Source organism: Copadichromis virginalis, linkage group LG10, assembly GCF_057382275.1.
Source record: "Copadichromis virginalis isolate Kocher_CV1m ecotype Utaka linkage group LG10, C_Virginalis_male_GT1.1, whole genome shotgun sequence".
Classification (NCBI taxonomy): Eukaryota; Metazoa; Chordata; class Actinopteri; order Cichliformes; family Cichlidae; genus Copadichromis; species Copadichromis virginalis.
The window spans coordinates 18,440,752-18,463,490 of record NC_140627.1 but is presented as its reverse complement, the minus strand read 5'-3'; the positions used below and the strand labels follow the sequence as shown (position 1 = coordinate 18,463,490).

Sequence of the window (22,739 nt, the reverse complement as noted above, 5' to 3'; positions counted from 1 at the left end):
TCTGATCCTTACCTTTTCCTCCTTCTCCTCTCTTTTTCAGGCCACCCCTCTTGATAAGGAGAGGCAGGTTCTCGGACGAGGATGCCACCCGGATGTGAAACCGCTGCCGCTGCAGATGATGCCAACTGTGAATTCAGTAACAACAACAACAAAAACACTACGGGCGGAGCCCCCCAGTTGCCTCCCTGGCCTGCCCACGGCCCCTCCCTCTCTGACCCCTGACACTTGCTCTGACCCCTCCCCAGACCCCAGACTCCCATCCGACTCTGATGACATCTCCATCAGCTCAGCCAGCACCGCCTGCTCCCCCAGCTCGCCCTTCTAGAGAGCAGGCGAAGGGGAGTAGGGGGAGGAAGAGGAGGAAGGTGTGCAAAGGAGGAGGCGGCGAGGGAAAATCCTCATCCAGCTCCTCCCTCTGCATGTGGAGGAGGAGGAGGACGAGGTGTCAACCCCTTTCTCCCAGTATCTCTGAAAAAAAGAAATAAAAATATCAACAGAGAACTTCACACTTCCCTGAATCCAACTTTCCGAACCTGGAGGAAAGATGGACCAAGGGGTGGATAAGAAGACGTTAGAGAGGTTGGGAGAAAGATTCAAGAGGCAACAAGAAACAGGGATCGAGAGGAAGAGGGAAAAGCCAGAGTGAGGTGAAAGACTTTTGTTGATTTCTTTTTAACATTTTCTCATCTGAGCACATGTTGTAGAGCTCAAGGAGCAAGAAAGGGCTTTACCCTTCAGTGATGATCCAGGCTCGACATGGAAACTTCCTCAAGGCGGAACAGCTCTACAAGGCAATATGAGAATATGGACCAATGTTCATGTTTTATTGAACCTTATTTATTCATACTTTAATTCACAGCATTTTTTGATATGTATTTCTCTTTTTCATAGAAAAAAAAACAATGTTTTTATTGACTTCTCCTTAGAGCTTGGTGGATTTAAAATAATGGCAAAGTGCTTAGAAGTAGAGTGCAGAAACGTTTAAGTAGGTGACAGCAGACGTGATGAAAACACAATGTTGGAAAGCGAGCTAAAACACGTTGGGGAAGGATTTTATGGTTTTTTTCAGTTGCAAAATGTGTTTTAAAAATGGCTTTGATGAAAAAAAAAAAAGATGAAATTGTGCTGTGACGCTGTGCTCAACACAGTTTCGGCGCTGCCTTCCCCCGTAACGTTGGATCGCAGTCATACAGTTTACATTTTACACAGACTGCTATTCTAAGACGACAATGGTGCATTTGACTGCTCCTTCTGGTTTTGTTACTTGCTCGGTTCACGACATCTTGATACACAAAACTCAGCAGCATCCTGGTGCTTGTGTAGCAAACTCGACATCTGAACCCATTTGTCCTCAAGCCACACATTTTCACAGTGATCATCACTCTAATTCTTTTTATATTTTATGAACACTAGACACGTTTCATCAACATGTTCAAGCTATGGTTGGTGCAGCTCAAGTATATGGTTACACAGACACGTTTTCAGATGGAGAAGGCGCACAGTTAACAGTTCACAAGAGGTGCCTATTTGCACATTTGCACTGCAGTCTAGGTGCAGTAAGACATGATCGAGAGAATGACAGTATGGATGCCAGAGAACCAGCAGTACAGCGAAAAAGGGTGGAGGAGAATTTATTTCAGCTCTGTACAACCTCATTCATGGCTTCATTTCTTCAGATGAAAGCATGACAGACATACAGTAGCCTATTCTTATAAAAGAAACAGTTTAGTGATGAAGTATTGTTTATATGTTGTGTAAATAACAATTTTATTTATTTTGATAGTTCACAATACAGTATATTTCTTTACTAGTAGTCAGTCTATGAGAATTGTACAATAATAATACAAAAAAATACAACAAAATCAGTCATACATGCGTATCAGTCAGTCAGCGAAGAAAAAAATAATAAACTAGAGGAGATCATCAGGTTGATGTGAAGCGTTAAGCATGGGTGAGTTGGATGGATCGGTAGTGGATATGAAGAAGAGATCATCAACTTTGCCTCCTACTGGGAATGATGTCACTTCTTTTCTTCAGAAAAGCAGCCAGTAATATAGTTTCCCTTAAACTGATGTGAGATAAGAGATGAGAAGACAGATGAGTGAGAGAAATACACAGAAGTGTTAGGTTTTTTTGTTTGTTTGTTTTTTGCAGATGATCTCCTTGCAGTCGTCACACCAGTCAGACTCTCTGTATTTATTCTCATCATTGCACATATGCGGTAATGTGCTGCCATATTGACCAGATCAGTATGAACTTGTGCTCTCCAGCGCACGGACACGTGGTTTACCAAAGTGCTCTCACAGCTGACCCACTGTATTACAGTCCATTGCAATACCAATACCTGTACCTCTGTTCAACAATGGTCTATGACTATAGTAATAATTAAAATATGTTTAAAATCAAATTGTTTGAGTCTTTTGTTTTGTGTTTAGCTCCTGTTTATAGGACTTTTGTTTCATTACCGGTCTGTACCAAATACACAACTCAGTCCTTGGCTTAACTTTTTATCCATACAGACGTCAGTTTTGTTTTCTATGAAATAATTGCACTTATTCCACACAGGCCCTCTGCTTATTATTAACTTTTGAATGCTTGGTGGTACTTGGCTCTGTTATGGATCCTGTCTGGATTTGAGTAGAAAGTGTGCAGAGAGGTTATTTGAAAACCTTCTGCGAACATAAATTGTAAATTAAAGATGAATGTATTGAAAGTATGAATTTAAATTCATACTGGCTGCGGGAGCAAGGCCAGAACATCCAAGTAATATGCTTCCTAGCATACCCCTCTTCCATCAAGCCTTTTCAAGAAAGGTGTCTATTTTAGTCTATTTTTACACATAGTAGAACTCTAATGTGTCCATGTGACAGGAATATTGTGAACATAAGCATCCACTATGATTAGGAAAGGGTAAATATATAAGTAGGATTGTAGGGGCATTGCCCTTTCAGCAGGCAACAGTGTTATAGTAAACATCTCACAAGTTGGTCGTAGTTGCCCGTAACTGGCGTGCATATGTTATTTTGACCACTAGGTGTCGCTTTAACACATAAACCTAAAGCAGAGAAGAAGAAGAAGATTTTCATGTTTCCTGACCGGTGACAGGCTAAACCAATAGAAGTAAAAACTATGACATTTGCTTCTGAAATACTGGAATATTTATGACCTTTTATTTAGAAATTAATTTAATGTCTAATACTGGAAAAATGGACCAGTAAATGTAAGCGAGTAGCTGTTTTAGCTAACCAACGTGGGGCTACTAGCTAGGTCGCTGTAGCGTCGTTTGTTTGTTTGCTGCTATCATGAGCGAAGAAGACGCTTCCGTATCATCAAGTAAGGACAAAGACTCCACTCTTCTGCTTACTAAAGACGGACATAGGTACTATGTAAATAAAAGCGGAGTTGTGGACAGTAGAAATGTGATAACGCCGCACGAACCGGAGAACAACGCCTCCTACGACATGGACGATCCGGACGAAGAGAGCGACGTTCTGGACGCCTCAGATCCCAGAGACGGCGCAGCTAGCCCGGAGGAGCTCAACGACGAAGAGACCTCCGAGGGCGACAACGCCCCCAAACAGTGTACCTACGATGGGTGCACGGAGACAACGACGCAGGTGGCCAAGCAGAGAAAGCCATGGATGTGCAAAAAACACCGCAACAAAATGTACAAAGACAAGTACAAGAAGAAGAAGAATGATAAGGCCATGTCCAGTGGGAAACTTGATGTAAGTTAAATACTCTCAGTGCTAGAAGCATTTACCATGATGTGGAGGTCTGATTTCCACACTTTAGAGCCAAGCCACAAACAAAACCTGCACATTTAATTGCGTTTTTCTGTCTGTAGGAAAACTCTGAAGAACGTCCTGTGTCTGTGAACAAACAGCGTCTAGGTGCCATGGGGGACCGTCCAGCCAGACCTTCTCTGATAGAGCAGGTCCTCAACCAGAAAAGACTGGTAAGACTGGTTGATTGTTCCATGACGAACATGCAGACAAATGACAAGCATATTATTCTGTGGCACCCGGCTTTAAGGGTTAAATGGACATGAAATGTGATATATTTGCATGAAATCGCATATTTGCTGCAGATTTATTGGCTGCACATCCACAATATGACTCTCCTGTGCCACCACATCCCTAAGGTGTTTACTGGATTGAGATCTGGTGACTGTGGAGGTCATTTGAGTGCAGGGAACTCACTTTCATGTTTGGGAAACCAGTTTGAAATAATTTGAGCTTTGTGACATAGCTTTTTGTCCTGCTGAAAGCAGTGATGAGAAGATGGGTACACTGTGGTCATACAGGAATGGACGTAGTCAGCAGTAATACTCAGGTATGCTGTGGCATTTAAACAATGTTCATTTGGTACTAAGGGAAACAAAGTGTGACAAGAATATATCGTCCTCATCATTATAGCATCGCCAACAGCCTGAAACATTGATAGAAAATTTGATGAATCTATGCTTTCCTGTTGTTTACCTAGATTCTGAACCAACCACTCGAATGTCCAATTTTGATGAGCCATACTGACTGTAGTCTTAGTTTCCTTTTCTTTGCTAACAGCAGCAGCATTGGTGTGGTCTTCTGTTGCTGTTGCCCAGCTGCTTCAAGGTTTGACATGTTGTGTTTTCAGAATAGTTTGGTTCTAGCAAATGGTTGTTTATTTCAGCTCAACACAGTCCAGCCATTATACTCTGACTTCTGGCATCAACAAGGCATCTTCACCCAGAGAACTGTTGCTCACGGGGTATTTTGTCTGTTTTTGGACCATTCACTGTAAACCTTGGAGGTGGTTGTGTGGGAAAATCCCAGTAGAGCAACAGAATCTGAAATGAAGCAGCCAGACTGGCACCAACAACTACTCTAATGCTTAGCCTGAATTTCAGAAGGTTTTCACCATGTCTGCCTTAATGCTCGAGTTGAGCTGCCGTTTGCTTTTTAATGCAGTTGAACAGGGCCACCTAATGATGTGGCCTGTGAGTGTAAGTGTCCTTATTCTTAGTTTCACATATTTTGTTTTCTCAAAGGAGAACCTTTAACGTCTCCTTTTTTTTTTACTTTACAGTTTTTTGGTTTTGGGTTACACTGATGTATTTTCTTCCAATGATCCCAGAATTAGGAAAGTTTCTTTCAGCTGGACTAAAAAAACAAAAAAGAAAACTTACATAAAAAACAGGCATACACGCAAACCCAAATACTGTAATATTTTAAAAGCCAACAATGTTCCAAGTTCATAGAACTCGAAGATTCCCGGGAATCATGGGAAAACACCTATTGGTAACATTAAAGCATCCAGTTCATAGAACAGTTATGACACATATTTTATTAGTGAAAGCAGAGTAATGTTGATTGTCTTGTACTGCAGCTTTGTAGTGAAATATCTTATGTTTTCCAATGTATTTGTCTTGCAGTCGCTTCTCAGGAGTCCAGAGGTGATCAGCTTCCTGCAGCAACAGCAGCAGCTTCTAGCTACACAGAGCCGTAGCCAGTCACAACAGCAGTTCCAGAGCTGCTGACGGTGGGTGGCGGGCGTTAGTTTTTGTGATGCATAAAGCGCACTAAAGAAATACACTGGCATCTGATGCGTAAATGAATCGTAAGCGTACACTGAAAGCATGGATTTCTTCCGTCATGCTGTGAGAGAATAAAAGGACATTTTGAAGTTGTGCTGAGAATGGAAGACTAAACTGATTCAACTCCCAGAGAGTGAAGATTTCTTCAAATCACATACTGACCATGTATTTAAACCAGGACTGGTGCTGTTTTTGGTACATTTTGTCCTAAATTTAAGCCAATATTCGTTTTCACTTTTTGTTCATTTTAAAAACATTGTCCTGTTTTGTTTTGTTTAGTTTAGTTGTTGAAACTCCAGTTCAGACTGTTTTCTCTGGAAGAATTGCGCCTTATAGGAAATGTTGTGATTTGGTGCAGTATTAATAAAATAAAATGAGTTATAAATCCTTAGTGTGTGTGTGAAATTTAACTTGAAATGCTATTGTTGTGACAATCATTTGTGTGGTGCATGTCGTTTCCTGCAGGTTGACGACTTGGTTTTGACAAGACTTTGTCTATTCTCCCTGAACTGTTGCACAAACCTTAAGTGATAACTGAATACAGAGAAGGAGGGATATACTTTACAAATGAAACTCTGTTACTGCATTATCCCTCTGTGTTTAAGTTGTAGTGTTTGTCCCTGATGAGTATATGACAATAAAAAAAGATGCAATATGAGTTTTGTTTTTTTTTTTAATGAGAAAACAAAAAACAAAAAACAAACAAAAAAAAAAAAAAACACCAGAAATTCAAACCTTGGAAAACTGGAATCACAGAAAAAACTTAATGTAAAAAGCAACCAGAACATGAAGTCAAACATTGGTTGACACAAATACAGTACATACCACACCAATAACACTTTGGACGTATAACAGTTTAAGTACCTACAAATATATCCCACTTTTCCTGTGCAGTTAAAGCATCCCAGAGGAAACGGAAGAGGCTAACTGCGTTATACTGAAATTAGGAACGCTTAGTGTAAATTCAGCTAAATAAAATTCATCTTCACGTCTGCTTTAGCCGTGTGACAAAGGTGTAACGCATCTTTGTAACTTTGCATGAGATGTCAAATGTAGGACAGAAAAATGTACAGAATCTGTGACTACCTGTCAGGAATGAGAGCGCGCGCGCGCACACACACACACACGCGCAAGGTGTGTGTCTGTGTTCATGTTACGACACTGAAGAAATTGGGTTGTGTGGGGAACCCATCTGTGTAAGGACTTTATCCAGCCACTGCAGCGGCCCATGCAGATGCACTTCAATCCAGCAGGGGGTGCTGGTCACATCTTGACGGTGGTATTCAGCTCCCCAGCCCTAAAGGAAAAGATGCAACAACTGGTCAGCTGGTAATATTGGCTCTTCAGTTAACTATAAAATATTTAATGCAAAGAAAACAAGTAATCCCACCTTGTGTATGGGAGGATCTGACATGACTGGCAGCACTAAGCATGGGAATTTTAAGTTACCCTGAGAAACTGAGCGTATATCCAACCCTTCTCATTTGATTTTGACTGAGCATGAATAAAAGCATTTGTATGCACTACAGAAGTTAATTTCACGGTTTCCAACCTGTACCGACCTCCGTTTCTATGCATCTAAACAAACAAAACTGAGAATTGCCATAATGGGCGCAAAAATTGCTATCAAATAATCAGCATCCTCTTTCATAAGAAAGCTCAGTCAGTACCTTTACGAAGCTCATGCGGATGGTGCACATCTTGGTGAGCTCATAGACGACCTCGAAGCCGTGGTTAACGGACTGGGCGAGAAGCTGAGCAAACAGCTGGTTGTTAAAGATCTTGAGGCTGCAGCCACTGGGAATCTTGCACACGGTGGTGGTGTGGAAGCCGTGCTGGAAATTACAGTTGCGACTCTGGACAAAGATGCTGCTGTCACTCAGACACTCTGCATACACTTCGCCGCCCACGTAGTACAGGTGCAAACCTGGAATTAAAGGGAGATGATTAAAAAAACAACAACAACTAAATACTAAAGTTGCTGAATGTTTGGTGCTTTAAATGTGGTGGAAATGCAATATTTACAATTTAGCATAGCAGATCTAAAGAGTATAAAAAAAGCTACAAGAAAGACATAATTAATGAGCTAACCACAATATTTCATTACTTCACTGAAAATTAACTGATATTGATGGATTTTTCTCATATTCCCTTGAAAGAAAAACCACAGAGGCTTTTATGTCCGCAAACAAGGAAACGCTGAGTGGTGTTGGTACTGTTTGTGAACTGGGGACCAACTATCCTCAAGCCTTTGTCCCATCTCTGTCATTTAAAACCACACACATCCTCACACTGCACAGTTTATTGGAAGCCACTAAAATGCTTGATGTCGATCCAACAAAGGCAGGCTTTGTAAACACTGAGCATGAGGGGAAAAAAAAAAAAAATCAAACATTATTTGGCCCAAAGGATTTATTGCAAAATGACAAGCTGAGTTTAAAGCATGACAATGTTTTACAAAGACTAGCACATGCACACCAAAGGCAGTGATGAAACCAATGAAACCAATAACTTTTTAAACAACCTTCCTTTAAAAGCTCTTGCTCTCACCAAATGCAAAAAAACCCAAAACCCCCCAAAAAACCCCCCACCCCCAAAAGCCATCCAGCCTACCTTTGCCTATGTGCCTGCGCGTGTGCTCGATGGTTGAGTTGCGGTTGACATTGGAAAGTAGGCCGAGGCAGAAGCGGTTCTTGTTGTTGGACGGGTCTGTGAAGCCGTCCACCAGGACGCTGCGTGATGAGGCATGGAAAGTCTCCCCCACCCGGTTGTTGAGCTCATAGTAAGCTATGGAGCACCAGTACTCTGGTTCCTCGTAGCAAACGGGCCTTAAATCTGAACAGGAACAACAAATGCTCGAGAGGTGGGTGTTAGGGATAAAACATTTTATCCTATTTATCCATTTTAAATTTTAAACCCAATGCAAATTCATATGAATCCAACCTGATAAAACTAAAGCAAGTTTTGCATCGATTTTATGTATTCTAACACAGACTGTATATAAAAGATGGATGCAGCTTCCAGCTCTGAAAAGTAAAGCAAAGTCTATTAAACTTATATTCTTTCTGATGGCTGGTATTCCTCAGCTTATTTAGACTGTGAGCTCAGTAAACTCTCCTGATGAGTTCATGGTCTCCATCACTGGTTTTAAGTCTTGAGGAATACAGCACGATTGTCATTTTGTAATTGATGTTCCTCGTTATAGTCACAAGGAGACCAGCGCATTGCGATTGACAAGTTGCTACCATACTATTTGAACTTCACTTTCTCAGTCAGTCATCACATCCACTTTCAAATCATGCACCTTGAGGTTTTACAGCAGGACAGGTGGGTGATGTCACAGTGGCTAACACCATCTTCCACATAGAGTCTGCTGTTCCTAACACCTGTATATCTTTGTGTTGTGAAAGGATACCTCTGTGCGGAGCAGAAAATGTGAGTTTAGGGGTCTCCATGGAGTTGCTTGGCTTCACGTCCTCTTGGGGATTTGTCTCCATCATGCTGTACGGAGGTGGTGGAGTCTCAGCTGGAAAACCGTGTTTTGAATGACAGAAGAGAATAAATTATGTACTGTTGTGTGAAGATTCAAAGTGAAGGTATTAGCTTGCATACTGTGATTCTTACCTGTGATATGATATGGACTACCAGGTTCTGCAGAGCTGTTGGGGGAGTTGGGGTAACTCTGCGAGCTGGGAGACTGGGCGAGGGACAATGGAGGGGAGGAGGAGGAGAAGGAGGAGCAGGGAAGGGCAGGGAAGGAGTCTGGGTAGATGGCGTTCTGGGGCATCAGCGGCTCGTTGTGAAGGGAGGCGTTCCTAAACTTTGCCAGTAAACTATGTTGAGGGTTGAACTCGCTGTGGCGTGGAACAAGGACTGGTGGCAGCACTTGGGGGAGGGGGGCAAAAAAGGGTGGGGGTGAGAGCCAGATGGAGCTTTAAAAGATCATATTACGGCAAGTGCTTTAGGCTTGGGAACACTATTTGATCAGGCGCCCTTTCTCTAAGGCTAAAATTCAATAAAGGCCATATTTTTACAGCAAATTTAAAGTACCTGGCGTCTCCACCCGTCTGTAGTGGTAGGGGTTCACGCAGATGTCCTTCTGCTTGGAGCCGAAGGCGAACTCGCAGCACTCGAGGGCTTTCAGCTCATGGTGGGACTGCAAGTCAGGCCAGCGCCACACCCTGCAGTAGATAACATGGGGCAGACCCTTCCTGTGGGACACCTGCAACCTCCCGTCCAGCGACCGAGGAATGGTCACACACTTACCTGGAGGATTCACATGAAATAGCTCTTTTTAAAAACAGAACTCTACCAAATTAAATGTGCTGTGTGCACATTAACATTAAATGTTTTTGTACCACTGACCGTTTTACTGAAATACTAAAGCATTATGAGAAACTCTGTTTTCATTTTATTTATTGTATATTTAATTTACATTTTTAAATTCTTCTGGATATTTTTAACCATGTTAAAAAAAGAAAGAACCAACATTGCATGTATGTGTGCATGTTGCAACTAATGTGGCTTTTATTTGAACTGTGAAGCACTTTGTAAATCTACTTTTTGAAAAGTGCTATACACATGTAAAATAATTGGAAATAATTTATTATATAATATATATTATGTATGAACTCTGATTTATAGTTGATAAAATTTATACCTTGTGATCTCATCAATGAAGTGCTGCCCAAGTAAAACCCTTAGTCATTTCCTTTGATTCCCCACACAGGTAAAAGCACCCCCCCCCCCGCTTGTGTTGTCTTTCCCATCTTGTAAACGTCATCCTGTCTAAATAATCTTCATGTTTATTTTGACCTCTACAATTAGAACCGCTAGACTAAACTTCTATATTGGACACTGTGATACTCACTAGGCTGCCCGGGGCAGCTGAGCGCTCTCTCCAGCTCTTCCATTGCCCCCTTTTTCTTTTTCAGTTTCTTCACTAGAGAGTCTACAGCCTTTTCCGCCCACTTCTCCTCCTCGTCCCCTTGTTTCCAGCCGAGCAGGCGCTTCACTGCCGGGCTGGTGAAGGAGAATAAGGATGTAATGGAGGTAGAGGAGTTCATTATGAGATGGATAAATGGGTGGCAAGACGAGCTGATGGGTCCTGTTAAAGGGATAAAAGTTCCCTTGTGGATAACAGTGAAGATGCAAATAATGAGCAGCCAGAAGAGGAAACAGAAGAGGTGAGGATGAAAGACGTGGCGTGATGAGTCTGTGTAAACAGGCGCCGTTTTTTCTTTTCTGTATTCCACTGTTACTTCCGAGCAGCTCTAGTAGAGGTGCTGGACTCCTGCCAGTGCAGCGCAAACCCCCTAAATCCCCTCTCTGTGTTGGGATCCGGCAGCTCTGGAGTCGAAGCCTCCAGCGGGGAAGGTTATTCTTTACACAGCCAGAAATCCAGGTCAAGTTTCAATCATCTGGCAGGAGAAGCAAGAGATTGTATTAACAGATAATTCAGCCAAAAAACAAAAAGAAAAGAAAAAAAGTTTGGAGGTTAGGAAGAAAAAAAGAAAAGAAAAGAGACCTCGGGTTTTATTGGAAAAGCAGAATTAAGACAGAGTCACTAAGGTGATAAGCTGGTGATGAGATGAGAACAGCCAGAGAAAACACCTCATAACCAAAAACTACTCATATTTAATGAAGTGGGCATCGAAGGTGGATTTCCATGATAAGGACGGCCGTATCAGCAGGGCGCTGTTACAGAAAGCACGCCCGCATGAAAGTGATCTCCCCACATGCTGAACAGCAGTGTTATTATTCTCTATGGAGAAAATGAAACACTTCACAAAACTGCTGCAGAAAGCGCAGGCCAAGCTGGCCAAGCTCATTTCTAGATTCACCAACAATGAGGAATGTCCTTTCTGGCCTCTGTTTCTATGATCATGCCACTGACGCCCAGGAGCCATACTGTCTGGCCAGAACACATCACAGGGCAGGAGGGGGAGAGGGAGGGCGACAGACAGAGAGCTCTCTCCCTCTGTTAGCCTCTCTGTCCATCTAAATCTACTGAACAGTATATATTATTATATGAATGCCAAGAATAAGGTGCAGACAAAAAAAGTATCAGATTAAAGTTCTATTATTTAGGTAGGGTTCGTGGGTTCGGCAGCATCTTTCTACTCAAAGAAATTCCTAGATATTCATAAAAATAAACACGTAATTTTATTAGTCTCCTGTTTGTGAGTCTTTCTGCAGCATCATGCCTAACCTTTTGGGTAAAACGCATAGTTTTACATCTTGTACTATCAGCTCTTTGCACATCGTCCTTGCATGTCAGAACACTTTTCCACATGTTTGTGCGCATCTGATGCCGAAAGGGGAAAAAATATGAATCTATTGGCAGACAGAGTTTATAAAAGTGAACTGGAAGCTCAGCTTTCACCCTTTCCTGTAAAAGAAACAGAACCACTTTAGACTTTCTTCCGAATTTCTGTTCTTTTTTTTGTCAAACTAAACACAGGTGATGAGTTATGCGGATCTGTATGTTCACTCTTTTTGCCCTCATGTGCTCATGGCCAGCGCCGGTTTCCCGCAGACAGACACACAGACAGCTGGGGTTTACAATGACAGCAAAAAGCGCACAGGGCTCAATGCGGCATCAGTCCACCGCTGCTGCTGCTTTTATGAAGCCTGGCGTCACTCAGTCTGCAGGCTCAGATAGGCTAATTACCTAATGCTTTATCACCAGGACACCCCTTCCCAAAAAAGTAAACACGCCAGCTTCCTTTTTACTACAACTCAACTGCGAGTCATTCTGCAGCTACAAAATCCAGGCTCGGACCTAACCTCCACACCTTCACTGCAAATATGCGATTAGGAGCAATGACATTGAAGTCGCTCGGCTCATTCTTGTGTGATGAAGGCATGCTACTACAGAGAAAACACGTGTAGGAGCAAAGAAAACTGCAGTTATTATTTTTAAATACATCTTGAATACTTAATTCAGCTCAGCTTTGCAACTTTATACTGAACTCAGCATGTAGATGACAACTCTGAACAAATGAAACCCCCCTTAAAGTTTACCGACAGTGCAAGAGGGTAACATTTAATTTTGATACTATTTCTCTCTTAACAGGAATTCAAATTCGCGTGACATAAAAAACAAATATACATTTAAAATATTTAAAGGAAAAACGAGCCAGTTAGTTTAATTTCTCACCTCTGTAACAAGTGCAGTGCAGACAGCCGTGTGAGTGTGCGAGGCTTTCCTGTTTGTAGTAAGTCAGGCCAGCACACTGAGGCTGCGAAGGTGTGTGCCTGTTTGTATGTGTGTGCGATTGAGTCTGTGAGCATGTGTAGAAGGGTCAACTCAGCCTCAATAACACTTTGCGCCCTGCTGGTGATTTCTAAATAAAAGCATCGCCAACTCAATTTGTAGATGCCAGTTTATAAACGAATATAGCCAAAGGCTCCATTTGACAAAAGCCAGATTTAAAAAAATGAGAGAAAAAGTTTCTATATGTTTATACATTTTTGTCTATCTTCAATCAATATTTGAAAATTCTACTTTTAAAAGTGAAGTACAAAACTACTTTTGTCCGCTGTGGAAGAGAGACAGACATAAATGCAGAGTGGTGCGGTAAGCACCAAGAAAGTGGAAAAGGTGAGTGAAAAAAACACAAACACTTGGCATTACAAGTCATTAACTTTAATAAAATAACATCATTATTTTTTATTTAAATCTTCTAAGTGAAATTATTATCAGTAATTTCTACAGGTAAGTGTTAGAAAGGAGGTTGTAAAGTAAGTCTACATGAAAATAAATAAATAAAAAACATTAAAAAAAATGTTTTGTTTGCTTTTATAATCTTGTAGAGGACATCGCACATAGTGTGAACTTCCGCGTTTATTATGAAGGCTCAGTCTTAGTTATTTCCGGCGTTGTTCGTTGCGGTCGCTTTGACGCAGGTTTGTGAAGCTCGGAGGCTCCACTCCTCCAGCAGCCCCAGCCGAGCGCCACACAGCCTCGGCGGCGTCAGCCTGGCTGGAACCGCAGCGCCTGCATGCTAGATCCCTCCGCCTCCCCCCCCCCCTCTCCTGGAACTTTCTCAGGATTTCAGATTTAGCGCTCGCGGCAGCACGCACGAGCGTTTGTGTTCGAGCACCTGAGCTCCCAATCACCTAATCACGATATAAAGGAAAAGAAAAATAGAGAAATAAAAATCCCCAAATCACACCTGTTCTAGTATTGCTGAAGATTTCACTGACTTTACCTGATAAAACTCTAATAATTATTGTACTTAAAGTGTTTATCAGCGAGTTTTTGTTACACCCATCTCTCTGCCTGTGAGGGTCTGTTTGCTGTCATCTTCTTCCTTTACAGCAACGAGCACCTGTTGGGCGCAGGCCAGGCTATTGGTGCAATGTACCGAGTATAAGACTAAATCTGCTTCTATATATTAACTCTTAAGTTATATATAAAGTCCAGCTCGGGGAGGATCAAATCTGCTATCATATCCAACCACCTCACACTGTTACTTGCCTGTGGCCGCGCGCACGTGCACGCACATGCTGCACCTGTAGGCTTAAAAAAGAAAAGATCAAGTAAAACATCTTCCCGTTTAGTACTCAGTCTTTATGCATGATTCCACACATGCGGTGAAATCATCTTTATTTATATATATATAGTTTTTCCTCGTCTTAAAAATCCAGGTTTGTTTTTTTATCCATTGTTGGGAGCGCTGAGGTCTTTCTCATTGCGGATGGATACGATCCTTTATTGGGAGTGCCGTGACTGGTCCAGTTAATGACGCAAGCCCGGCTGGCGACAGTGAGTCTACAAGTTTGACATTTTCAGAGTTTACAGCAACTGCTGCGGGATGTGACAACACTCCCAACGCGAAGTGAAACTACTTTGAATATCTCATAAAAAAACATTTTTTTTTCATCTTAACCACCAGGTAAACCATCAGGACACACCACTAAATTCAATTGGCCGGTGTGCGCCTAAAAAGGTGGGGGACTAAGAGTCCAAGGTTTGGTTCGGGGACCGCCAAAGAAGCCGCGGGAAGGTTTCAGAGCAGGACCGAGAGCAGTGGGCTGTGCAACCTGTTTGATCACCGTTTTAGATGCGAGCACAACAGCCTGGAAGGGTTTTAATCGCCCATTAGAAACACAGGGCCTATTTTGTGGAGCATTACATTTGGTTTCTTGAAATTAAATTTCATTTCATATCATGGAGCTAATTGGTGCCAATCGAATGCTTTTGTAAATCTTTAAATAGGGCACCCTAATTTTCTGCAGTGCCAAATCTGGAGGCAGGAAACTAGAAATGTGCAGCTTGCGATTCCCCACTTCTGTGTCTGGTAGGGCAGACACAGCCAGACGAGCGGGGCACAAACAGGATGCGCTCCCTGGGGCTCCGGGAGGCCCTCAGAGACATCTGCATGAGCGCGAAGCACAGACCTCAGGCTTGCATAAGAAAACAGCACTATTAAAGTTCATTTACTCAGACCACAAAAACGCTTGCTGGACTCCTTCCAAGATGTCCACACTGGGCCTGGGAGACAAACAAAAGGATGAATATTGAGTCCAGGGTTTCCTACTTTCTTTCATGTTGAGGAAAGGCCAGATCACACTGCCTACTGTGCTGAACATTTCCTAGAGCTGACCCCAGATAACTTAATCAGTTAAACATGATTTATACCAAATTAAACGTTTAGTGGAGTTAGAGCCTGCAGACATCTAGTAATAATATTTCAAAGGTACTTTCCTGACCCTGGTACTCTGTGTAAGAAGCCTGAAAGGTGCCTCACTGCATGTTTGGGAACATCAGTCACAATTAGTCAAGTTTTAAGACCCATTAAAGATCCTCGGCCCTACAACAAGAAACTCCTTTAGCTTCAGTATTAACAAAGACATGTCATGTCTTTACCAAACACTGTAGCTGCAGTAAGCATTGTTACAAACACAGCAGAGTAGTTTAAGTTTCTATGTATTGTATGAAACCATGTCATCACTTATGGTTCTTTAATCTCTACGTCAGAGGTGTCAAACACGAGGTCTGGGGGCCAGAATCGGTCTGGCTAAGAACTCAATTTGGGCCACTGCTCGAATTTGGGAAATATAAAATGTGAAGGAGGGCATTGATTTTGGATTTGAATTCATAGGTTTCATAGCATTTCCTGCTGATAAAGAGCTGGACCATTGCAATTAGACTTCTTTTTATACTAAATGGGGCTAACTGTGTAGTTAAACATCTTTACACTGACAGAAAGGGCAGTTTCGTTGCTACGGCCAAAGATCAAAGTGGGCTGTATGTGGCCGACCGTGTAAAATGAGTTTGTTTACTGCACATTTCTATCAATTTCTTTCTCTTTCTGCTCAGGATAAATCCTGCCTGTCACTCGGTATCAGCTGGAATAGGCTTCAGCCCAACTGCAACTAAGGTGAGAAAAGCAGTTAAAGGATTGGATTAATGGATGTTTTTCCTCCCATTCACCAATCTGATTACATACTGTAAAGCATGTTGTTGTTTTCATACCATCAGTCATTCGTTGATTCTATTTGACAGCAGTGCAAATTGGGAAAAAAAAACAAAAAACAAAGAAAATCAGCAAATTCTGACAACTCAAAATCAATCAAATGCTCATATTTTTTTGAATTAACAACAGTTGTCAGTTACATTTCTGTAGCTCAACCTATTGTTGCAGCTTTGGTTACTAACAATTATCGAGTCATAAATCACTGACTTTTTTATTATTCTTGTTCATGTCATTAAGCCCATCAACCCTACAAAATAAAATTAGTCCTCCACATAACACCACTAAAAGTCCTTCTCGCGGCTGACTGGACACAACATGATGTAACTTAGTTCAAGGACGAGCCACAGAGATGTTCTGTAACCCATGGCAACAGATTTTTTTTTTTTTTTAACATAAGCCATAACAAACAGTAATCAAATAAAAATAAAGGCAGGATCCAGGAGGAAACCACAACTGTGTCATTACTTCACATCCAGTGATGCCTGGAAAGGAGAAGTATTGATACACCGTGCTTTGCTTCTGATTACAGTGAATGATGGACACAGCTGTAACGCTTCCCCCCCCAAACCACCCAAAGGCTCGGTGGCCGTATCATAGGCCGTCTCTATGATACAAGGGCTCGTCTGATTGGCTAATCAGTCTTATGCGACGACTGCAGTTTCCAGGCTCCGGTGATGTAGCGCAGGCGAATGAAAACCAGGTCTCGTCCCATCTGCAGCCAGCTCCAAAATGGTACCAGCTTGGACCCTGTTAGAACAAACCCAGAGGCGCTTCAGCTTCAAGTCGTGCTTTCATAAGACAAATACTGGAAATATGCCTGTGTAGATCAACTTCTACAAATGCCTACAATTTTCAATTATTACAAAAGGTCTAAAAATAAATGCAATCAACCACAAACAGACTTCCAAACACACCCTACAGAGATATTTATAGCCCTCCAGATAGGTGGCATGGTGGGAAGAGACATATTTCATAGAGAGAGAAAAAAAAGTCGTACCTTCTATTTCAGTCCAGTTGACTGCCACCTCAGCTATGGGGATTTTAAAACACTGGGCGATATACAGGAGCTCCACATCAAAAGCCCTGTGAGAAGAAAGTGGATTTAAAGTTCCTGTTTTACTGCAGGTTAAAACCTAAAACCTCACTGTAACTCCATCACCTGTGCTAGGTATAAATCCTCAGGACTTCTTAGTTATTTAGTATTAATTAAGACTGTTTAAATTTCACCAAAAATTCACTTCTTGGAGTTTTCACCAGTTAATTATCAGAAAACAGATGAAACATCCTTGTGACTAGTGTTTGTTTCTGTTACTTTGTATCGTGGACAGTTTGCTGCTCACCTAACGGCCACTCAGGAGGGCTCTTAGCAAGATGTCTGAACCACCTTAACTGTCTGTTTTTGATTTGAAGGAGAAGCAGATATATTCAGAATCTATTTTAAATTTCTAATGGAGAGCCCAGCAAGCTCATTTCTTTCACTTGTATCTGCACTCTCCTTCTTTTTGGTCTCTACCCACAGCTCATGGCTCTGGGTGAGGGTAGAAACGTGGATTGACCAGTAAATCAACAATTTCACTTTCACACTCAGTGCTCTCTTCACCACTGCAGATCCATCTGTGAATATCCCAATCCACTCTTCCCCCACCCGTGAACAAAAAACACAGGATACTTAAACTCCTTCACTTGGGGCAGCAGCTCATCCATGTCCCCGAGTCAGCGGCGCCACACCATTTTATGCCTGAGAATTATGGACTCAGACTGCTTAAAGTCCTAATTCACTTTAAGCGTGTGTAAAGTTTATCTGGTTGCAATTTGTAACATGACATAAATGTGGGTCTCAGCCCTGAAAATTCCTCATGACATAGATTTGCCATCCTACAGTTCATCTGGGGTTGAGATGACACTAAGAGTACACCAACTGTAATTCCCTGAGGCATGGATTTTGCACATATAATGTCCACAGCTCCACCGAGACCTTGTACTGCTCATGTGAACGTCAAAGCTCTGTGTAAAGTCTTCTCCAGCACATTCCAAAGAATCTCAGCGAGGTTAAGGTCTGGACTCTGAGGTGACCAATCCTGCTCCCTCAACCACTCTTTGACTCATGAATCCCGGCACTGTCATCTTGGAATACTGTGTGTTGATTTAATTGATGTAACTTTCTGGGTTTAGACCCGACCAACTGAAGCAATTGCAGACATAACAATAATCTTGTACGGTAGGCATCACTCCATCTGCCTCTCCTCTCAACCTGATGTAGTCATCAGGTTGAGACGACTCATCCACATGTCCACATGACCTTTTTCCATTGCTCCAGAGTCCAATCTTTATGCTCCATAGCAAATTAAAGCCATTTTCTCAGATTAGCCTCACTGATAAGTGGTTTTCTTAAGGCTATGCAGCTGTTCAGTTCCAGCCCCCTGAGTCCCTTTTTGCAGTGTTCATTGTGCACTTTGCACAATTAAACATAGCCCTGACTTATATATATATATATATATATATATATATATATATATATTTTTTTTTATATATATATATATATATATATATATATATATATATATATATATATATATTTTTTTTTTTTTTTTTTTTTTCTCTTTGCGGCTGAAGTTCAATTTCTTTGAATTTCTGAATAAAAGGACCTGAACAATCACACCACTGCGTTTGGCAACAAGCACGTTCGCAGCTCAAAAAGCGCACTTTACTGAATAAACAACGATGTGGAACAAGTGAAGTAACACTATTTTAGCTCAGACACACAGCTAGACGTCGCTCCGGGTCCGGCTCTCTGAAATTATTTCTCTGCCTTCTCAGATGTGGCCTCAAAACTTAATTTGACTTTTTCACAATGCGCTCAGTGTGTAATGGCCTTTAGACAAAATTTTCCAGGAATCCCTTTGCTAAACATATGACACATTGGTTAAGATTTGTAAATTTCTGCTTTTAATATAGTCGAGGTGAATGCACATTAGAGCTAATACTTTAAGCTAAGACATCATCATGTGCCAACAGTGGAGGCTGTTTCCTTACCATCGCTCTACATGGAGAGAGGAGAAGGTCTTGAGTGCAGCCTCACGTGTGAAAAGCTTGAAGCCACACTGAGTGTCCTTGATCCCCTTCACGCAAAAGAACCACACCAGGAAGTGGAAGCCATACATAAGGAACGTCCGAAACAAAGACCGCTGCAAAGACACCAAAGTGTGGTTATTTACTGCTCTGAAATTTGTTTTCGAACACATTTTTTTTTTTAAGCAGAATAAAATAAAACCCTGTTACCTGAGCTACAGAGTCTTTCTCTAGGTGAGCTCTGGATCCACATGAAATTGCCATGTTCTCCTAGATGTGAGAGCAGCACATGAGGCGTTAGGCTTGGCCACATTTTAACCACTTTTACACACTTACATATCGAATAAGTGAGACTGAATTTAAAACAGAACAGAACACCATCACACCGGTTTGGGGTTGAGGTCATTGAGTCCAGCCTCCACTTTCTCAATGTCAGAAAACTTTGTGGCTCCATCAGCATCTGCCATCAGAATGACTTTCCCTCTGGAGCTCAGAGTTCCCTTTAAAAGAGATAAAAACAAAACAAAAAAACCAAAGTCAGCTCCAAACTGCTGCTTCAGGGTTCCCATTTGGACACACACTGTAATCTCACATCTACAATCTCACCATCCGCACAGCTCCTCCTTTCCCTCTGTTCTTCACCAGCGTCAGGACGCGCACTTTATCAGCACTGTACTTCGTAGTGTACCGCAAAGCAACCTGCCAGGACAACACAACAGTGTCCACTCATGAAACCGATCTATACTGGCTGAAAATGTTTAGCTGAGCAAAACGGAGTTGTGCTAAAATAGAAGGCCTGGTTAAATTTGCCCCAAAAAAGATTTAAAATTATTACCTCTGTGGTTTTGTCTTTGCTGCCATCATCCACCACGATGACCTCATAGGTAAAAGAGGGGTTTTGTTTCTGCAGTCAGAAACAAAAACAGACAAAAAAACAAAAACAGGAGAGACTTGTTTCACAACAGCCACTTTACCCAGATCATTGTTGCCACCTACTGGTAAGTCTGAGAATAACATATCCAGCAATATATGTTTTTGTTTTTTTTTAAATAATGAACGTTATCCATCATCAGTGCAGACAAAAAGGCACTAACATCAGTTATTCAAGAAACCTAAATACACAAGGTTGCGGAAAAAAAGGAACCAGTGACCAAAAAATGTAAACAAAATATAAAAAAACTAAACAAAAAACAAACTTGAATTGTATCTCTGATAAGATACAACTAATTTAAGGGCTTTCCTGTCATTAAAAATTTTAAACCATCTGTTTATACATAGTTTAGCCTTAAAGTATGTACATTTATTTATTAATAAATGTTCTTAATAAAAACACAGTCCTGATAACAGCCTTTTTTTGTTTGCTCTTTGTGTGTCAGATTTTGATTATAAATAAATATCCCAAATGTAATTACAGTTACTGTTAAATGTGGTAATTGGATATCTGGTGATACATGTCGTTGTATATGCTTTTAAATGTGCTGCTTTTTACTGTAAATATAATTAAGCTTTAATTCAGGCTCTGCACTTACCTGCCTGTTTTCCAAGTACTCCATAGCTTCATCCATCATCACAGGTACTGAAGGGACACACAGTAACACACATATAATAGCAAGTACAACCTACTGCAGGTGCACAGTGACATGACGACTGACTGCACCAACCTGGATGGATTGCACTACTAACGCCTAAGTGAAAACTGTGACTATTTACAGTGTGTGTCTAATGTGGGCATTCATAATGACTGACTGAGCAGAAAAGCAGACTTTACTCACATCGGAGCTCCTCGTTGTAGGCCGGGACCACCACAGAGAGCTCCCTGGAATGGGGATCATGCAGACTGGGGAAGAGCCGCTTCTCTCCGGTGGCGGTGAGAAAGTATTTCTCCTTCTCATGGCGTGTCAGGTCCACCATCCCTGCGGTTAAGTGTGCTATTACGAGCAACTGAAAAGTGAGAAATATGAGAATTGCATTTGATTTACAATTGAATCTTTCTTGTGATGCATTTTGGCCAAACATCTCCAAACCACATAAGTCTTGTGGTTTGTTTAGATCCAAGACTGAAAACCTACGCTTCGCTCCCATGTTGGTTTTAGAGAGAAGACCTTATAAGACTTTCTAGACTCATGATAACATATGGTACATATTTGCTCGCATGCTTTTAGATATAGACCAGTTTCTAAAGTTTTACATTTTAGGATATAATAAAAAAATAATCTCGTCCTTAGCAGATCTTAAAATTGAGTAAATACAACCTCAGATGAACTACAAAATATGACATAGGAATGCAGAGAGTAATTAGCAGTCAGGTGCCTGCTATTAACTAATGATTAGCAAGTTTGAGCACCTCTATAAAAAAGAAGAAGGACGTTTTCGGTCTGTGTAACCCCATCCCAGGGGTGGAGTAACACAATGCCAAGGAGGAAAGAGATCAACTGTGTCTGTCATCATCAGCTTGCTTCTCTGTGCTAGAGAAGCAATTGGTGGTTTTATATATGCTTTCTATAGTCAATAGGACTAAAGCTCTGAATAAATACCAATCAATACATGACTTATTTACAACCAAAAGATCCGGTATCAGCCAATGTCTAGTTTTTCTGAATTAAATGTCCGTTTCATGCTCAGATATTTTTTCTGCATGACACTTGACCCCTCTGTTGCTTTAGAACAGAATGAAAAGGAAGTATCATAAAACTGAGGTACATGAACAGGCCTGTAAAAGTCTACAATGGCCCGAGTCAAACACAATGCTCAAGGATAACTTGGAAAAAGTACAAAAGGAAAGATACCCACGCTATCACTGTAACTGTATTTGGGCAACTTCTCCCAAAACAACTTAGCTACAGCATCTCTCATCCAAAGCACTGATTACTCACCACGACGAAAACTACAGCTGCCAGTGCGACGAGGGCTTGAACTATTTCACAGAGGAAATCCATTTTCCATCAGGTTACCTACCCTACACCCACTGACAGACAGACCACCTGCAGGGGCTAGCTCAGAAACTAGCTGGCTTTCTCCTTTCTTTTGCTTTTTGACACACAGCCTGTGCTCTAACTTCCTGGTGTGTCCAAATATATGTACCAAATTACGGGCTTACGATATTATTCAGAAGGTTAAAATGTTAAAAATGAGTCCTTATGTTTCCATTGCTGTGAGGACACTTCACCTAACTCCACTTCCAATCACAACTGAACACAACGACGATACGGAAGTAGTGACTGTTTTTCTCCCACATCATCATATTGGAGGAGGAGAACAACGAGCGGCACAGTACCGCTCGGCGCTGGGGCACACTGCCTCATAGCGGACAGGGGTGGAAATGGTGGCAAGGACTCTCTTTAACATGTACGGTACACAAAGAGAAAAGGGAGGTATAATGCTAGGAAGAATATGATTATTTGTCAAAGCAATAAAGACTTTTCTTCTAGTCCGCAACATTTTGTTGTAACATTTATGGAAAACAGGGCGATCGTGGCTCAAGAGTTGGGAGTTCGCCTTGTAATCGGAAGGTTGCCGGTTCGAGCCCCAGCTTGGACAGTCTCGGTCATTGTGTCCTTGGGCAAGACACTTCACCCGTTGCCTACTGGTGGTGGTCAGAGGGCCCGGTG

At 41.6% G+C, this 22,739-nt stretch overlaps 4 protein-coding genes across 5 annotated transcripts in view; 2 read left to right on the top strand and 2 right to left on the bottom strand.

Moving 5' to 3' along the window:
* dclk1a (doublecortin-like kinase 1a) overlaps window positions 1-2,407 on the top strand; it is a 47,029-nt gene extending 44,622 nt beyond the window's left edge. The window contains exon 15 of one of the 2 annotated variants that reach the window (XM_085470396.1): window positions 41-2,407. In XM_085470396.1, the coding sequence (XP_085326522.1) occupies window positions 41-325 (285 nt within the window). In that variant the 3' untranslated portion in view covers window positions 326-2,407. The remainder of the gene's footprint in view (window positions 1-40) is intronic. The other variant, XM_085470395.1, reaches the window with a different exon arrangement.
* A 634-nt stretch (window positions 2,408-3,041) lies between these two features.
* rfxap (regulatory factor X-associated protein) lies at window positions 3,042-6,233 on the top strand. The gene is made up of 3 exons (XM_085470394.1): window positions 3,042-3,728; window positions 3,848-3,958; window positions 5,414-6,233. Exons 1-3 carry the CDS (start codon window positions 3,303-3,305, stop codon window positions 5,516-5,518), a joined length of 642 nt encoding a protein of 213 aa, XP_085326520.1. The 5' UTR covers window positions 3,042-3,302; the 3' UTR covers window positions 5,519-6,233.
* Window positions 6,234-6,275: 42 nt separating this feature from the next.
* Window positions 6,276-12,842, bottom strand: smad9 (SMAD family member 9). Its single transcript, XM_085470393.1, has 8 exons — window positions 12,738-12,842; window positions 10,446-10,995; window positions 9,626-9,841; window positions 9,200-9,460; window positions 8,991-9,101; window positions 8,189-8,410; window positions 7,246-7,502; window positions 6,276-6,872 (listed from the first exon to the last, which is right to left on the bottom strand). The coding sequence occupies exons 2-8, from the start codon at window positions 10,639-10,641 to the stop codon at window positions 6,729-6,731; spliced, it is 1,407 nt and encodes a 468-aa protein (XP_085326519.1). The 5' UTR covers window positions 10,642-10,995; window positions 12,738-12,842; the 3' UTR covers window positions 6,276-6,728.
* Window positions 12,843-16,148: 3,306 nt separating this feature from the next.
* Window positions 16,149-22,354, bottom strand: alg5 (ALG5 dolichyl-phosphate beta-glucosyltransferase). The gene is made up of 10 exons (XM_085470392.1): window positions 22,005-22,354; window positions 20,904-21,072; window positions 20,661-20,707; window positions 19,967-20,035; window positions 19,738-19,830; window positions 19,518-19,631; window positions 19,342-19,401; window positions 19,096-19,247; window positions 17,060-17,145; window positions 16,149-16,809 (listed from the first exon to the last, which is right to left on the bottom strand). The coding sequence occupies exons 1-10, from the start codon at window positions 22,065-22,067 to the stop codon at window positions 16,694-16,696; spliced, it is 969 nt and encodes a 322-aa protein (XP_085326518.1). The 5' UTR covers window positions 22,068-22,354; the 3' UTR covers window positions 16,149-16,693.
* Between the last annotated feature and the right edge of the window lie 385 nt (window positions 22,355-22,739).

Coding starts and splice junctions, on each gene's coding strand:
- rfxap (XM_085470394.1), top strand. CDS start 3,303: ATGAGCGAAGAAGACGCTTCCGTATCATCAAGTAAGGACAAAGACTCC. Junction 3,729..3,847: donor TGTCCAGTGGGAAACTTGAT/GTAAGTTAAATA, acceptor TTCTGTCTGTAG/GAAAACTCTGAAGAACGTCC. Junction 3,959..5,413: donor TCCTCAACCAGAAAAGACTG/GTAAGACTGGTT, acceptor TTTGTCTTGCAG/TCGCTTCTCAGGAGTCCAGA.
- alg5 (XM_085470392.1), bottom strand. CDS start 22,067: ATGGATTTCCTCTGTGAAATAGTTCAAGCCCTCGTCGCACTGGCAGCT. Junction 19,632..19,737: donor AAGGAGGAGCTGTGCGGATG/GTGAGATTGTAG, acceptor TCTCTTTTAAAG/GGAACTCTGAGCTCCAGAGG. Junction 17,146..19,095: donor TCTCTCCATGTAGAGCGATG/GTAAGGAAACAG, acceptor TTCTTCTCACAG/GGCTTTTGATGTGGAGCTCC.
- smad9 (XM_085470393.1), bottom strand. CDS start 10,641: ATGAACTCCTCTACCTCCATTACATCCTTATTCTCCTTCACCAGCCCG. Junction 8,411..8,990: donor ATTTTCTGCTCCGCACAGAG/GTATCCTTTCAC, acceptor GTTCCTGTTCAG/ATTTAAGGCCCGTTTGCTAC. Junction 7,503..8,188: donor GCGCAGGCACATAGGCAAAG/GTAGGCTGGATG, acceptor CTTTAATTCCAG/GTTTGCACCTGTACTACGTG.